This window comes from Mixophyes fleayi, chromosome 9 (assembly GCF_038048845.1).
Source record: "Mixophyes fleayi isolate aMixFle1 chromosome 9, aMixFle1.hap1, whole genome shotgun sequence".
Classification (NCBI taxonomy): Eukaryota; Metazoa; Chordata; class Amphibia; order Anura; family Limnodynastidae; genus Mixophyes; species Mixophyes fleayi.
In genome coordinates this window covers 118402411-118419094 of record NC_134410.1, presented here as the reverse complement: position 1 = coordinate 118419094, position 16684 = coordinate 118402411, and the positions used below count along the sequence as shown (strand labels likewise).

General features: G+C 42.6%; 1 protein-coding gene across 1 annotated transcript in view; it reads right to left on the bottom strand.

Moving 5' to 3' along the window:
• The window catches only part of LOC142101094 (nuclear pore complex protein Nup214-like), a 40504-nt gene extending 31309 nt beyond the window's left edge, over positions 1-9195 (bottom strand). The window contains 2 exon segments of the mRNA XM_075185241.1: positions 3088-3283; positions 8911-9195. Coding sequence (XP_075041342.1) covers positions 3088-3283; positions 8911-8952 — 238 coding nt within the window. The 5' untranslated portion in view covers positions 8953-9195.
• Between the last annotated feature and the right edge of the window lie 7489 nt (positions 9196-16684).

Sequence of the window (16684 nt, the reverse complement as noted above, 5' to 3'; positions counted from 1 at the left end):
CATAAAGGGATTGGCCTCTGACCAAGCACTGTGGACATTATTTATCTGGAAAAAGGATCAAAACCCACCTGGTCCAAATGTCTAATCTCTGGAAGGAGCACATATAGCCCGTTAGCTGTAGTGTTAGCATTTAACTTCTCCCCTTCAGATAAATACATCTATATGAGCTCCCGGGTATGTAGACAGAGCAGCATCATTAGGTCACACAATGGAGAACTGTTACAAAGTGAGGGGTGAGTAGATCATTGTAAACTGTATTCTATGCCATGGTGAGACAATCAGGAACAGGACTTTATCCGTTTTATAGTGGATAGAGATGCCTGTTACATAAATGGCATATTTAACACCTGGGCATTCCACCTGCACAGAAATAAGAGCCAACTTCTTGTCTTCTGTTAGGATATTTCAGATTACGCAGGAGGTTTGGTATTGTTGAAAGATTTCAGTAACCATCTCAGAAGTAAAAGGGTCTTATTCCAGGAATGCAAAACTCTACGAGAAGATACTGCTGTCTCCAAGCATTGGCCAGGAGATGACTACACTTGTTACCATGATCACAAAAGGCACATTTACTCAATGTCTGTCTATGTACCATTTACAGCAGCCTGACGTTCACTCTAAGGAGAGAGTCATGCTTTATCAAAGTGCCTCCAAGACTGTAAGAGGAATGACACCCAAGATGTTATTCTCTATAAAATACTGTTCAACGTTTCATTGAGGAGAGAACGTCATATGATCAGTTTGCACAGATAGAGTGGATTGATGCACAGAGTCTATTCTATTATACACATTATGCAGCTTAGAAAGGTACATAAAATATGTTTAACATGCCAGACATCAACCAACGGATCTATTGTGAAATTCCAGCATAGCGCATCTCAAAGCTGCGGAAGATAAATGGGAGACACCGGAGTATTTGTCAATAAGATGACCCCTGTCAATGTTAAAATTTCTGCCCCTGAGCGACATCACACAGTCTAGTCAGAAAAAATTCTAGGAAACCGTTTTAATTACAATTATATACATTACATACATTATATATATATATATATATATATATATATATATATATATATATATATATATATATATATATACACACATACACACGCACAGATATATGAACAGCAAGTGTGTATAGCCAATAGTAAATGGCGCCATTCACCAAAACAAACTGCCTTCATGGCGAAACATTTCCTCCTCTAACACCGAGGGGACTAAATTCAGAAACAAGATAGCCATCCCCCTTCCGCCGTGAAAACAGAGGCATTGCTGAGGCAGGCATAATAACGACACACAAAATAAATCGGGAGTCAGGATGTTTGAGAGCCGTAAGGCGACTCTGCATTAATCATACGTTTTTGCCACAGCAGGGCCCAAGCAGTCTATTCCAATGCGGAGGTGGATTGTTCAATCGCTTACTCTGTTCCCTGAACATTTTAGGTATTGTCTCAGCTCTTTAATGTCTTTCAGAAGGGAAGTTTCCACTATGATGAGAAACACCTTAGGGGTGAATTCAATTACCCGCACTGTGCCAGAATGCAATTGAGCGCAGCCTAACGCAGCAGTGACGTCTCATCACAGGGAATTGAATTCGCCCCTTAAAGTCTGTTCTGGTTGGCAGTGATCGGAGGACTTTTCTAATATCTGTCTCTGCTCTTGGGTCTCTGGTGCCAGCGGTTAATTGAGCTGTTTGATTGGGAAGAAGACCTGCAAAGCCGTCTTTGTGTAGCCATCTCAGGTGAATGAGAGAAGGCAATTCCAGTCACCAATACAGATAGCCCAAGTATGTCAGGGAACTGTTTAGAGTTTGAGGAGCTGGTATCTGAATCTCTCTCAATCCATGGGAACAGGAGCGTTACAAGAAATCTTACCTAGCTCCATGTTGGGAACGCAATGCAGGTTGTTAGGGTAATTTACCTCTCCTTTATCAAGTCCCTTCAGATATCAGTGAGATAAGATGCTGGTTAACCAGGAGATCAGTAATCAAGACACAGACATGCCAATGTCACGATGGATACTGAGCTGTGCTCGTTTATTAGTAGGTTACATTTATACATGAAAAAGCGCTTGATCTGGGTATAGGATAAAAGCACATGATTGATATTTTCCTGAGTAAATATCAATCTTCTGACAAAGCTAGTTAGTTCTCTTCGTGTGACTTTTATGGTTTTTTCTCATCAGTTTCCGCTGGCGTCACTGTCCGTTCTCCCCTGTCCTAGGCATTCATCCGGGGTCCTTGAGATAGTTTAAAGGTTGGAGCTGGTTTTTATGCCGATTATGCTGAATGTATTTTTATGGCAATACCAACATTTTTAACTCCTTCACATATCATTATTACCACTAATGCTGAGGAACCTAAAGGTCCCTCCACAAGGTCAATGTGAGAAGCATTCCTCCCAAAATACTAACCGATTTCACCTCATCCTCTTCCTTCTAGAGCCTCCCATAGTGAAAATAAGGCAATTACACCGATAGTCCATAAATAGAAAACAGAAAGGGAGCCAACAGGAATGTTAAGCTTTTAAGTGCTATGCTTAAATCACTGAAGTAAAGATACATAGTAATGAAAGTAGACTCGTAACTAGCAACTGTACTGTGTATGAACATTCGTTTTGACACACCAACAAAACAACAGCTTCCACTCTTTCCCAAATCAAATATGTAATAAAGCTTAATGTTCTCGCACAAAAGCTTTACACAAATTAAACAGTATCCTTCATCATCACCATTTATTTATATAGCGCCACTGATTCCGCAGCACTGTACTCACTCACATCAGTCCCTGCCCCATTGGAGCTTACAGTCTAAATTCCCTAATATACACACAGACAGACAGAGAGAATAGGGTCAATTTTTGATAGCAGCCAATTAACCTACTAGTATGTTTTTGGAGTGTGGGAGGAAACCGGAGCACCCGGAAGAAACCCAAGCAAACCCGGGGAGAACATACAAACTCCACACAGATAATGCCATGGTCAGGAATTGAACTCATGACCCCAGCGCTGTGCGGCAGAAGTGCTAACCACTGAGCCACCACTTAAGCACAGTGGTTAACTAAAGAGAGCAGCAGTAATCGAACATTACCAATATTATTTGGGTCCTCCCCGGCTTGGTTCTGGATGAGGACATCTTTGGTGTGATAGATCTTGAACCCAGCTGGGCTACCAACAAACAGGAAGCCGTACTTGTTGGATATGGCCAGTAGACTGGAGCGCTCCTTGGGGAGATCCGCGGGTGGGTTGAAGAGTCTGATCTTTTTCAGCTGGCGGAACTGGAAATCCTGTTAAATAAGCAAATATACTTGAATTAGCTCCATGAATACATCTATCTGCAAATTAAAAAAAAAAATCATGGGATGCTCTTGCTTTCAAGACATGAACCAAAAGCAGTCTGAAATCATGATTCACAAAACAAGCAAGTGTACATGATGCTATAATTTCCCTTTCTTCTATATCCACACCCGTGTCCTCATGTGCAGATGTGTGTCTATGCTTATCTACCACCGATCCAGCAAATACAGGAGAGAGGATAGATTAACAAGGAAGCAGTATGGATTCTGACAGGCAATGCTGAGGGTGGAAGCCACCAGCAGGAGGACTGAATAAAAGTCACGGTCTCACAGTCACCCATATGTACATGGTTACAGATTTATTCTATTAGGGTGATTTCCCAGAAAAATCTTCTGCTCCAGCAATGCTGATGATTTGAGTGTATATATTGTATAACACTGTAATACATTAAGATTATACATTGGATTGTGAATAAACATCCAAGTATCTCCAGAAGGATATAAATACATTAGAGACCGTACAAAGAAGGGCAACTAACATGGTGCATGGTCTACATCACAAAACTTACCTGGAAATACTAAAAGATCTTAATATGTATAGTTTGGAGCAGAGAAGGGAAAGGGGGGACATGATAGAAACTTTCAAATATAACAAGGGTTATAACAAGGTACAGGAGGGAAACATTCTACAAAGGAAGAGAAGTATTAGAACACAAGGACATGTACTGATACTGAGGGGGACATAGGTTCAGAGGAAATCTAAGGAAAACTTACTTCATAGAAAGGGTAGTGGATAAGCAGAATAGTCTCCCATCAGATGTGGTTGAAGCTAATACAGTAGAGCAATTTAAACATGCTTGGGACAGACATAAGGATATCCTTACAAAGAAAAATGGATGGTTTGAGGTTAACATAGGTTACAAATTGGGCAGATTAGATGGGCCAAGCGGTTCTTATCTGCCGTCAAATTCTATGTTTCTACGTTACATGCAAACCCTATACTTATTTTTTACCATTCCCTCTTCACCTAACTCCAATGCCATTTAACTATTGGCCGAATATATATTTTTGTGCCCAAATACATTATTGTAAGATACAAACAAATGATCGGGATATTGCCTGCAAATATGTACTGGTACAACACCTCTCTAAGGAGTGGTATTACGCTTATAATCGTTTTACTGCAAAGACATTGGCATCAGCTGTACTCTGAGACACACGCTCCCAGACTGAAGTGGAAAGTCCCATGGTAATGGTTTCCTGCCTTATATGTGACTCTGTGCAGAGGCCACTTTCTCCACAGTTTATAGTACAAAAGATATGACAAACCCCAAATAATTTCAAACCCTCACCAAAAGTGACAACCCTTAGACAGGCTCCTTTCCAGGAGGAAGTGTGACACTGTGGTTGGAAGCCCGAATCCACATCTTGTGTCTCAAAAGCATCCTATTTACTGCACACCCTGCATGATCTATCTCATCGGTGCTTAACTGCCCCAGTCACCCGGTCTGGAACACCAAGGGCTAGATTTACTAAGCTGTGGGTTTGAAAAAGTGGGGATGTTGCCTATAGCAACCAATCAGATTCTAGCTGTCATTTTGTAGAATGTACTAAATAAATGAAAGATAGAATCTGATTGGTTGTTATAGGCAACATACCCACTTTTTCAAACCCGCCGCTTAGTAAATCTATCCCCAAATGTCTGTCCATCACTTTTCTGGGACTGTCCAAAAATAGAAGTGTTCCTAGCAAATGTATTGCACAACCAAAACCTGGATCCAAAACTGTGATCTACGTATTAAATAACAAAATACTGTATTGCAATAGAAAGTGCTCAAATTTCGAGACCACATGTTAAAACAAAGATAAGTTATCTTCCAGATACATGAGTTACTGAGCCGATGTATCATGGAGCCCGAATATTATTATTTGCAACAAAAAAATAGCAATGTGACATTTTGCCTTTAAATATAGTAAATCTGTATATCGATTCCACCTCTAATTCTTTTTAGAAAATTTTACTTTATTTACCAGTGAGGCATTTATTTCTTATACATATTCTGTGATTTTAAACAAATCTTTCCAATTCTCACAACCTCTCCTGTGCAAATTTTAGTTTTTGTCATCATTGATCACCTCTTTGAATTAACAAATTCAACAACAAAAATGAATAATGGACCTGAAATATACCTATTCACTGTATAGACCCTAGGTTCCCAAACTGTGCGCCGCGGCTCCCAGGGGTGCCGTGGACAGGAAGAGGGAAAAAAACTTATCAATCCGGGACCCAGCATCCTCCTCCCTCCTCGCTTCTCAATGAATGTGGGGCGTGACGTCATCATGCCCCACATTCAGTGAGAAGCGGTAGGAGAGAGGAGGAGGTAAGTTTTGTTTTTTATTCTCTTCCTGCCGATCGTGGGATGCAGAGGGGGCAGAGCGAGGATGCGCAGAGGGGTCACAGCGAGGATGCAGAGCGAGGATGCAGAGGGGACAGAGAGTGTGGATGCAGGGGGGGACAGAGAGTGTGGATGCAGGGGGGGACAGAGTGTGTGGATGCAGGGGGGGACAGAGTGTGTGGATGCAGGGGGCACAGAGTGTGTGGATGAAGGGAGCACAGAGTGTGTGGATGCAGGGGGCACAGAGTGTGTGGATGCAGGGGGCACAGAGTGTGTGGATGCAGGGGGCACAGAGTGTGTGGATGAAGGAGGACACAGTGTGTGGATGAAGGGGGCACAGAGTGTGTGGATGCAGGGGGCACAGAGTGTGTGGATGCAGGGGGCACAGAGTGTGTGGATGCAGGGGGCACAGAGTGTGTGGATGCAGGGGGCACACAGTGTGTGGATGAAGGGAGCACAGAGTGTGTGGATGCAGGGGGCACAGAGTGTGTGGATGCAGGGGGCACAGAGTGTGTGGATGCAGGGGGCACAGAGAGTGTGGATGCAGGGGGCACAGAGTGTGTGGATGCAGGGGGCACAGAGTGTGTGGATGCAGGGGGCACAGAGTGTGTGGATGCAGGGGGCACAGAGTGTGTGGATGCAGGGGGCACAGAGTGTGTGGATGAAGGAGGGCACAGAGTGTGTGGATGCAGGGGGCACAGAGTGTGTGGATGCAGGGGGCACAGAGTGTGTGGATGCAGGGGGCACAGAGTGTGTGGATGCAGGGGGCACAGAGTGTGTGGATGCAGGGGGCACAGAGTGTGTGGATGCAGGGGGCACAGAGTGTGTGGATGCAGGGGGCACAGAGTGTGTGGATGCAGGGGGCACAGAGTGTGTGGATGCAGGGGGCACAGAGTGTGTGGATGCAGGGGGCACAGAGTGTGTGGATGCAGGGGGCACAGAGTGTGTGGATGCAGGGGGCACAGAGTGTGTGGATGCAGGGGGCACAGAGTGTGTGGATGCAGGGGGCACAGAGTGTGTGGATGCAGGGGGCACAGAGTGTGTGGATGCAGGGGGCACAGAGTGTGTGGATGCAGGGGGCACAGAGTGTGTGGATGCAGGGGGCACAGAGTGTGTGGATGCAGGGGGCACAGAGTGTGTGGATGCAGGGGGCACAGAGTGTGTGGATGCAGGGGGCACAGAGTGTGTGGATGCAGGGGGCAGCAGAGTGTGTGGATGCAGGGGGCACAGAGTGTGTGGATGCAGGGGGCACAGAGTGTGTGGATGCAGGGGGCACAGAGTGTGTGGATGCAGGGGGCACAGAGTGTGTGGATGCAGGGGGCACAGAGTGTGTGGATGCAGGGGGCACAGAGTGTGTGGATGCAGGGGGCACAGAGGGTGTGGATGCAGGGGGCACAGAGTGTGTGGATGCAGGGGGCACAGAGTGTGTGGATGCAGGGGGCACAGAGTGTGTGGATGCAGGGGGCAGCAGAGTGTGTGGATGCAGGGGGCACAGAGTGTGTGGATGCAGGGGGCACAGAGTGTGTGGATGCAGGGGGCACAGAGTGTGTGGATGCAGGGGGCACAGAGTGTGTGGATGCAGGGGGCACAGAGTGTGTGGATGCAGGGGGCACAGAGGGTGTGGATGCAGGGGGCACAGAGTGTGTGGATGCAGGGGGCACAGAGTGTGTGGATGCAGGGGGCACAGAGTGTGTGGATGCAGGGGGCACAGAGTGTGTGGATGCAGGGGGCACAGAGTGTGTGGATGCAGGGGGCACAGAGTTAGTTAGCTGTAAATTATTCTTTGACCGAAATGTAATTGAAAAAAAATATATAAAAATATTATTTTCCCTTGGATTTATGTGTATTTTTGCATACAACTAAATAAGTATTTCTGTCCTAACCTAAATACTTATTACGTTTTTTGACCCAGCTACTTATAAAACGGGACTGCTCGGTAATTTTTATGGAGGGGCGCCTTGAAACAATTATAGAGACTCTAATGGTGCTGCGAACTGAGAAAGTTTGGAAACCACTGGTATAGACTGTCCTGCATAGTTTCCCCATATTTATATTTTATTGAACGAAAACACAAAATTGACAAACACTGAAAACAAATAAAAAATAAAACTTGCCACATTTGTTTAGTATCAAAACCAGCCAAAACTTTTCTAGAAACATAGTTACATGTGCTTCGTGGAGAGAACAGCTCTCTACCTTCTACACTAAATTTAGATGTACAGATGACATAAGTAAGCCCTTATTTTTCTTTAAAATATATGTATCATTTTGTTCCTGTCACTGCATTCACAAAGTGTGGGACATATTTAAAAAAAAGGGTGAAACACCCTATACAACAAAGGATTACTACCAGTGATAACACTACTATAAGCATAACCCGGCTGGTGGAAAGCAGCCCGAAAGTGCCAGCACCAGCCAGATCCACACTGGTCCACCGTGAACAGGAACCAGAGCGGCACCAGTACTGGTGAGTTTGAAATGCATTTATTTTAAATATTGGCACAGTACATTAACATAAGGTGGACTGTGCCAATCATCACATAAGAGATTAAGAGATCAAAGTAAATAATGATGGTTGGCACTGTGGCAATTAAATGGATACAATTTTTATTTCAAAGTTTTTTTTAAAAAACTAAAAATCATTGCAAAAATGCATCTTTATCCTGAAAGTAGATCACAGCCAAACATATTTTTATGCTTGTTTTTGGACATAACATACAGCCAGGGCCGTAACTAGGGCTGTGCAACAGGGGCGACCACCCAAGACACTGAAGGGGGGTGCAATTTAGGAATATTTTAGGTTAATTTGGTTAAAATTGAGGGCTAGAGGGGCGGCATTTGTCTTTCTCGCCCAGGGCACTAGAATTCTTAGTTACGGCTCTGCATACAGCCACTTTTCTTTCTTAATAGTTTTAAAAGTAGCTAATGAACACAGGATTATAAATATTGATTTGTACTGTTAAATAAACAAAACATTTAAAACAACACTTTGTAAAATATTTTATTAATGAACTGTGATACCAGGAAATAAAATTGTGAGAAACTTCATTCAGACAGTGGGGATCATCTGTAAACTATAAGTTGTACTGAGTGTAAATAGTCAATTTGTGACTCTCCAGCAGCTGTGGCACTATAAGTCCCAGCACACCCTACCCTGTCACGCCTGAAATTGATCAATCAATAAATAGGAGTTGCTGTGCAGTGTTATAACTCTGAATTCACCTTAGTTTCTCGTTCTTGGGGAACATCAGTGTCATCTTCCATGTGAGCGGCCTGTCACTGAGGTCTGGGATGGGGGGGTGACGACACTCTAGCGGAGGCTTCAGAGTTGTTGCTAGGCCTCAACGAAGATTACCAGCGGATATTCGTCCCTGAGCCGGGTTCCTTGGTTTCGGCTGAAGCACGTTACTAGTCCGGGACAAGCTCAACGTCTTTTGGCGCTCACTGGTTACATCATGTAATTGGCTCTCCGTCCCTGAGTCGTTGTGTCGTTGCGGTGACACGCGCGGCCATCTTTGTTGTGGGCAGGTGAGGTGAAGCACAGAAGCAGGTTTCTGTGCTCAACTTCTACTTTGTATTTATATTTCACATAGGTTACTCTCGAGTAAAATACACATTTTAGTTCACATGTCACGAAATAAGTATTTATTCAGTTTATTAGCAATACAGTAGTGAACATTATAGTGAGAAAATTGAATTATTCCACACAGAATCCCATTCTCTGGTAGTGTAACTAGAAATAGAGATTGTCATAATAATTGGTTTAGAAGTTGGGATATTGGAAGCAGGTGGGGGGGGAGTTTGAAATAATTGCAATATAATTTACACACAGTCCCAACATTTACCCAGAAGGGAACAATTGACAGCATTTTACCAATCTCCCAACATTTAGAAATCAGAAAGCGGGATAAAATAAGCCCATTTTAGCTGGGACCTAAATGTGATCAACTTTTTTTTAAAACCCCACCCACTTCCCGTTAAACCCCAGTTTTGTGGTCCGAAAATCGGGATGTCCCTCCAAAATGTGGACCATTGGGAGGTATGAACAACATAAGCCCCGCTACTGATCAGAACAAGGCACCATAATCTGTCCAGCCACCAGAGCCGTAACTTAGAATTCTAGCGCCTGGGGCGAGAAAGAGAAATGCCGCCCCCCTAGTCCTCAATTTTAACCAAATTAACCTACAATATTCCTAAATTGCGCCCCCCTCCAGCATTGCGCCCTGGGCGGTCACCCCTGTCGCACAGCCCTAGTTACGGCCCTGCCAGCCACATCCATTTCTGACAAAGCCCCGCTCATTTGCCCTTAAGTCCAATCCCGTTCAGGGTCTGCGAAACAAATACGTCCCAACTGCACCGATTTCGTCAGGACAGTCCCGACTCGTGGACATCGAAAGGAGCGGAGCTTACACTGAAATGGGCGGTATGGAATTATTAAGAAATTTTAAACTTTTAGTGAATTATTAACCTTAATGTTAAGTATTTTTTTTACAGTTCTATGAAAAGTTACTGATGTGGAGTATTTTTTCTTGACACATTGTTCTGTTATATAAAAACAATGTAACAAGGTAAAGACATATTAATGCCTTTATTATTCACAAGTAACATTAATTCAAGATTTTTTTTTATTTTCCTGTCCGTTCTATTTCCGAATTTATAATTCACATAGGTAATGAACGTATCCTGCAGCGTTTTGTGTCGTAGAGCACAGCAGACCTGACCCCACTTTCAAAAGCACACATATCTTTAGATCCGTGCCTTAATGAATTCGGGAGTACGAAAACCTAAATGCTTGCGTATAATGCTAAACACGGATAGCGCTCAGAATACGCACCTTGATGAATTAGGCCCTATGCGTCCTAGGAATTCAGTAGATATATTTCTGAACGTGCATTTCTTTCGAGCTTAACATATAAGTTTTCAGTTCTGAGGCGCTGAAAAACAACTTTTATATGTTTCCTAGGGTTCTGATAGGTCTTTAGTGTATATAAGAGTGTCGTATAGGTAAATTACAACAAATTGATCCAGAATATCTTGAAAAATGTTGTTTATAAAATGATAAAAAGTAGCTGGAGCATTTGTGAGGCCAAAGAGTATAACAAGATATTCAAAATGGCCGTAGCTCGTACAGAAAGCAGTTTTCTACTCGTCCCCTGGGCAACTTCTGACCAGAGTGTAGGCTCCTCTTAAATCTAGTTTAGTAAAGATGTGTGCAAAACAAAGTCTTTCAAACAATTCAGGGATAAGTAGTAATGGGTTTTGGTTGCAAACAGTGATGGCATTTAGAGGCCTATAATTTACACAAGGACGTAAGCCTCCGTCTTGATTTTCCACAAAGAATATAGCGGCACCAGTGGGTGAGGTGCAAGGATGGAAGATTTTCGTCAATATAAGCTTTGAATGTTCCCACTTCTGGCTTAGAGAAAGAGTAAATGCAGCCAAAAGGAAATGGAGCTCCAGGAACCAAATCTATTGGGCAGTCATAAAGTCGATGAGGGTGCAAGGCTTCGGCTTGTTTCTTGTCAAACAGGTCTGAAAATTCTAGGTATGGATCAGGAATCCCTAACTGCTGAGCCACTTTGATAGGGCTACACGACTGAATGACAAGGCAACGGGAAGTACAAAATTTGAATGGAAATGTCAGGTCTTTTTTTCGACCAGTTCATTTTAGGGTTATGTTTGGTTCACCTTGGCATTCCCAGAACAACAGGAAATTTAGGGGCCTGAACTATATCTAAGGTTAAGATCTCCTGGTGATTTTGATTAGCCTTAAAATGTAAAAAAAAAGTTTCTTTATTGACAGGACCAGAAGCAATAGGAAAACCAGCAATGGTTTCTAAGGATATGGTAATAAATTTAGCCCTGGTAGGAATGTTGTGAAATTTAACTAATCTGCAGTCAATATAATTACCCATGGAGCCGGAATTAACTAAAGCTGGGTACACACTACAGAATTTTCCAACAACTTTTTATGCCAATCGATTTTACATGCGATCAATGTTCCGATCGCTCGGTCCATGGACTGCATACACACTAGCCTTGTTTAGGACGATAAAGGGAAGAGCGGTCGTCCCTTTAGCGACTTTCTACAGCCATGTTGTCGTGAGCAATGACTGTAATTTCGTACTCACTGTTGTGGATCGGTCGGAAGTTTATACACACTACACAGCGGAAACGAGATTGAAACGAAAATATTAAACGGTACGACCAACCAAATGAGGCGATAATCGTCCATTTGGGCAGACTTTCGACCATCGTGTCACTGCACACACTGACCCGACTTTTGAACAAGCGGTCGTATGTCTGCTGATTTAGCTGATTATTGGACGAAAAACGTGTAGTGTGTACCTTGCTTAAGGCCACAGTTTTGATGTGAAGATTAGATGTAATTGGAGGGATATATAGCAGTGGGTAATAGATTTGGTGAGGTTAAACTAATTGATCATAAGTTGTTAACAGAAAGATCGACCCGATTCCCCCTCTTGAAAGAGTTGGGGTCTGAGACTTTGTAGAAGACTGTGGGGTTCTCCTGTTTACTAAATTACAATGGGATTCTCACTTCGGGAAAGCCCTGGTCAAAAGTCATTATTATTATATCTAAGGGAGATCTTTATCAGTATCTTTCTCAGTACTGCAAGATACACAGAAGTGATGTCTGTTAAATGTAATTTAAGGAGAAGATATCCATCTGCTTTGATTGTATACTTTCCAATAATAGCTGTTTTGCTGCACTGAATGAATGAATGTGGAAATGATTAAAAACATTGTACCTGTCCTTGATGGGTTTGGATTGTAACTAAATGAAGACTAAAGAGAGTTAGAAATGATACATATTTATTCTGTGATTATATGATCCATGTGACTTCTATCAGAATATGTTTCCATGAAGAACATCATAATAATTTTCATAGTTGTAGCTGTGGCCATAGATGTGGTCTCTTGTTTCTTTCCCATTTGCAAATAGGAGCTTTTGTATCATGAGTGTTTCTAAATGCTTCAGGATACAAATGATTGGCATATAGTTATTCTATTTAATATGTTAATATTATTTGAAATCAGCATTAATGCTTCTTTTTCTGACAAATGCTCTGTAACTATCACAGCTGAGGGTTGATTGATTAAAGGAGAAGTTTCTCAATTAGAATGCCCTCAGAGTATTTATGAATGGCTCAAATACATCGACAGATTACACTTTGAGACGGTATCTTGTAGATGAAATATGTCAGCAGTAAAAAGAGATGAACTATATTTTGGGTGACAAGTGTATTATATTTGAGAGCAGTCCCATAGTGGCTCAGATTTGGAGAGCGCTTATTAGAGTTGAGGTCAGGTTCAGAGAAATCCGACAGATACGAATTTTGAGTCGAACCGAGCCATGACTCTGTTTCTCTAGACTAAATTTAGATCTGAAAATGAGGCAAAATGTAATTTCACAGAAATTGTTGTATTTTGTGTGTTTTGGATCGAGATCGGGGAAAATTTGCTGTGTTGCAGAGAAAGGAAAACTCTATCTGTGGAGAGGGAAAGAAAGAAGCAATATAATGGTGAACTGTGAAGCAGCTGTATGTTTTGCAAAGAAAGCAAAAGTTTTAAAAATTGCTGGTTATTGTAGTGCCACTCCGGCTCATTTACTTTAAGTTGTAACTTGAGTGTGAGACAAAAAAATTCTGTGCACAGAAGTTTTGCTAATTGTCTGTGGAAAGTACTGGATGTATGTAAAGCACAAGTTTGTTGTTGTAAAGGCTTCAATAGAGCAAAGAGTAATTGTAGCCAGTGTAAATTGCCTTTACTCCAGCTAAAATGGGCAACGAAAAGAATAAAGTGTGCCAAAAGGAAACCTTGCAAGCCGTTGTATGTTTGAAGTTCAGTCCCAGCAGGAAGAATTGGATATCCTGCACTGCAGTTTGCAGGTGCAAGATAAAGTTGAGAAACCTCTTGCTCTCTGTGAAAACCTGTTATTACCTGGAGCAGATTCTGTTGCCAGGGAAGAGTTTGATTGCATCCATGGAGAAAACTTTTAATGGAAGAAAACTCCTGGCTTGAAAAAGAGTTGGGGAACTCAAATCAACAGTTATATGAGTTGCAAAAGTCATATAAAGAAATAGGAAAGAAGTGAGAGCTCTTAGGGGCCTATTTATGAAGCCCTAAACCATGGGGCAACTGCTTTTCCGCATGGTTTAAGCATTTGTAAGTAAAATGGTCATTTACTAAAAGCTTAACACAGGAGATATGGGAGATATCTCCTGCACTAGGCAAATTACTGCATTAACCACAGTCCCCATAATGATCAATAGGTACTCTGGTCTGTGCAATTTTCTCAAGTTCAGAAAAGCATAGCTTTTTTGCCCTGTTAATCACTATCATCTGTCATCGCAACAATGACAGTTGATAGTGATTAACAGGGCAAAACTCAATTAATAAATGTGCCCCTTAGATAGCAGCAGAGAAATAGCAAGAAATTACTGTGTTGAAATGAAAACTTGCCATGGTTCAGCAAGAACTAAGTTTCTTTGGTGAAGGAACTTAGTTAGAGAGGCTTCATCTGGTTGTAAAGCATGAAACACTTGAACAATTACTCCATGAAGAAAGGACTGATAAGTATGCTGAGGAACGTGACCAAGCTGTGGCCTTGACATCCTCTCTGAGGTACATAGTAAACACCAAGGATGAAAGTATCCAAAACTATGAACCCCAAGTCCAAGTCCTCCAGGAGGAAGTCCAGCCCGACACCTCAACAATTGAATCACTGGTCGACGGTCCAGCCATGAAAGACAATCTTGAGGATAGGGGAGAGAAAAGGTGTCATGCTCTCAGGGGCGCACAGAGGATTGTCGTGGAGGGTTCCCCCCCAAAAAACAACAAAAAACCAACCCGCGCGACAGCTACTGCGCATGCGCAGCAGCTCCGTTTAGGCAGCGCTGTCTTATACAGCAGCCGCGGCGCTGTCAAAGAAGCGTCCGCGGCGGTGCTGTATACACTACAGCACCGCTGCGGACGCATCTTTGACAGCGCCGCGGCTGCTGTATAAGACAGTGCCGCTATAGTGGTCATTTAGTTAGCGCAGGGGGGGGTTCTGGAGACTTGGAACCCCCCCCTTGGTGCGCCACTGGCTCAGCCACAGAACCTGGGCTAGAGTGCTGTTTGGGAGAATGCAGTTTTACCATCTAAAAGGATAGGAAAAAGGTCAAGCCAACGCGGAGGTGTCATTGCTTGCCCAGACCGGACCAGACGATAGTTGCAATGGCTGGTGACCGTACAGAGGGACCTACCGTGCCTTTGGGTGGGGCTATAGACTGGTTCGGTTTTCCAGAACTGCTACATTTGCCGAACTTGGCACATGACCAGATAAATGATGTGAATTACAACATGTTTTTAAATGGGCCAATAATGTTGGTGATATTGCAAGACCTGTCAACTCGGCAGGCTGTATACCATCATATGTTGTCAAAAATAGTGTGTTGTTTTGAATGGCTGCTGTGAAGGCGCGCAAGGCAACTGCACACACTGAGGTGGGTGGCGGACACAGGGAAAGGTAAAACTAGAGAGCAGGTCCTATATCTTTAGCCAACATAGAACTAGGTTTTGACTAAATAGGCAAATTGTACAAACTTTGGCAATATTCTTCAAACTCTGTAGTTATTTTGGCTGAGTTGTGAGTAATTGCTCCTGACTTATCTCCAATTGAGAGAATGTTTCTTTGTGACATCCTATCTCAACTTTTGGACTACGTTTTTATCCACCTAATCACCTTTTCATAACATTTTCTATGTAACTATCTAAGATTTCTCTAAATTTGTTCGAAAATAAGAATATTCAATTCACCCCTCAGTAGAGTTCTTCTAAATCACGGCTATTTGGTGATTTTTTTTTATGTTTACTTTTGAGTTGTGCTTTTAGTGTTAAGTTCATTATCTTTTCATATGTTAATTGTTTGAATCTCATTTAAAGTAGAGACATTTTTTAAAAACAGTAGATTTGATTTGTGTGCCTTAAACTTTTCCTGTGACTGGTGAATTGAAATTCTTCTTTGGGATCCAGAGCCAGGTTCCTTACGCCTTGGAGAATATATTGTCTCAGCATCCATTGAGTGGTTACCAATTATTTATTTATTTAGAGACAGAGTCAGTTGTAAAGAAAGTGTAGAATGGTAGAGGTACATCGTTCAGGACCCTCACCACATGGGACGTACTTATTGGCACTCCCCTAACCATCCAGTCTCATGAGAGGGGAGAAAAATTTGTCGCAGTCAGCCAAACAGAGTTATTAATGAATATGGGTCAAAGACCACAAGATTCCGAGCGTAGATATTACAGACACCGACCTACTACCAATCAATTTGGGGGTAGTAGGAGAGTTTAAAGAAAACTGCTCTAGTGGAATTTTTTCTTACAGAAGGAAGAATATTTATTTGAAATGTATATATTGTGTGAATGCAGCAGATTGTGATTTGCACCTGCCCGATCCAAATATCTGTCCAAATGTATTCAAGAAACAGGTCTGTTGTTGAGTGCAATAGAATCATTGAAGATAACACACAGACAAAAGAACCCTTTCTGTTTTTAATGCGCTAAAAGCCATTGATGGAACACAGATTATTTGGACATGTGATACATTTAGCTTTGCACTGTTAAACCTATTTTTCCATTTTGCGCACACATTGGTGAACACCTGCCCTATGCTGTAGGAGATGCCTCCCTGCGGACGACCTGTTTGACAATTTGCAGGATTACGGGCTGGCATAGGGAGGCTCATGACAGCAAAAGTGCTATTTTCAGTGCTTGCATTAATTAACATACTCCACATGGGGATTGATAACTGTGCAGCTTTTGAACAATGCTTGCAAGTAAAAGTAGAAACTGCACTAAAAATCCTGCCACTGCCAAGGCCCAGCATACCCTGCCAGCTGCATAGCTCCCAAAATTCAGAATCCTCCAAATATTCTGAATCTCAAAATATCTCCCAACTCGGCAACTCCGTTCTGCACAAGATCTGCGTC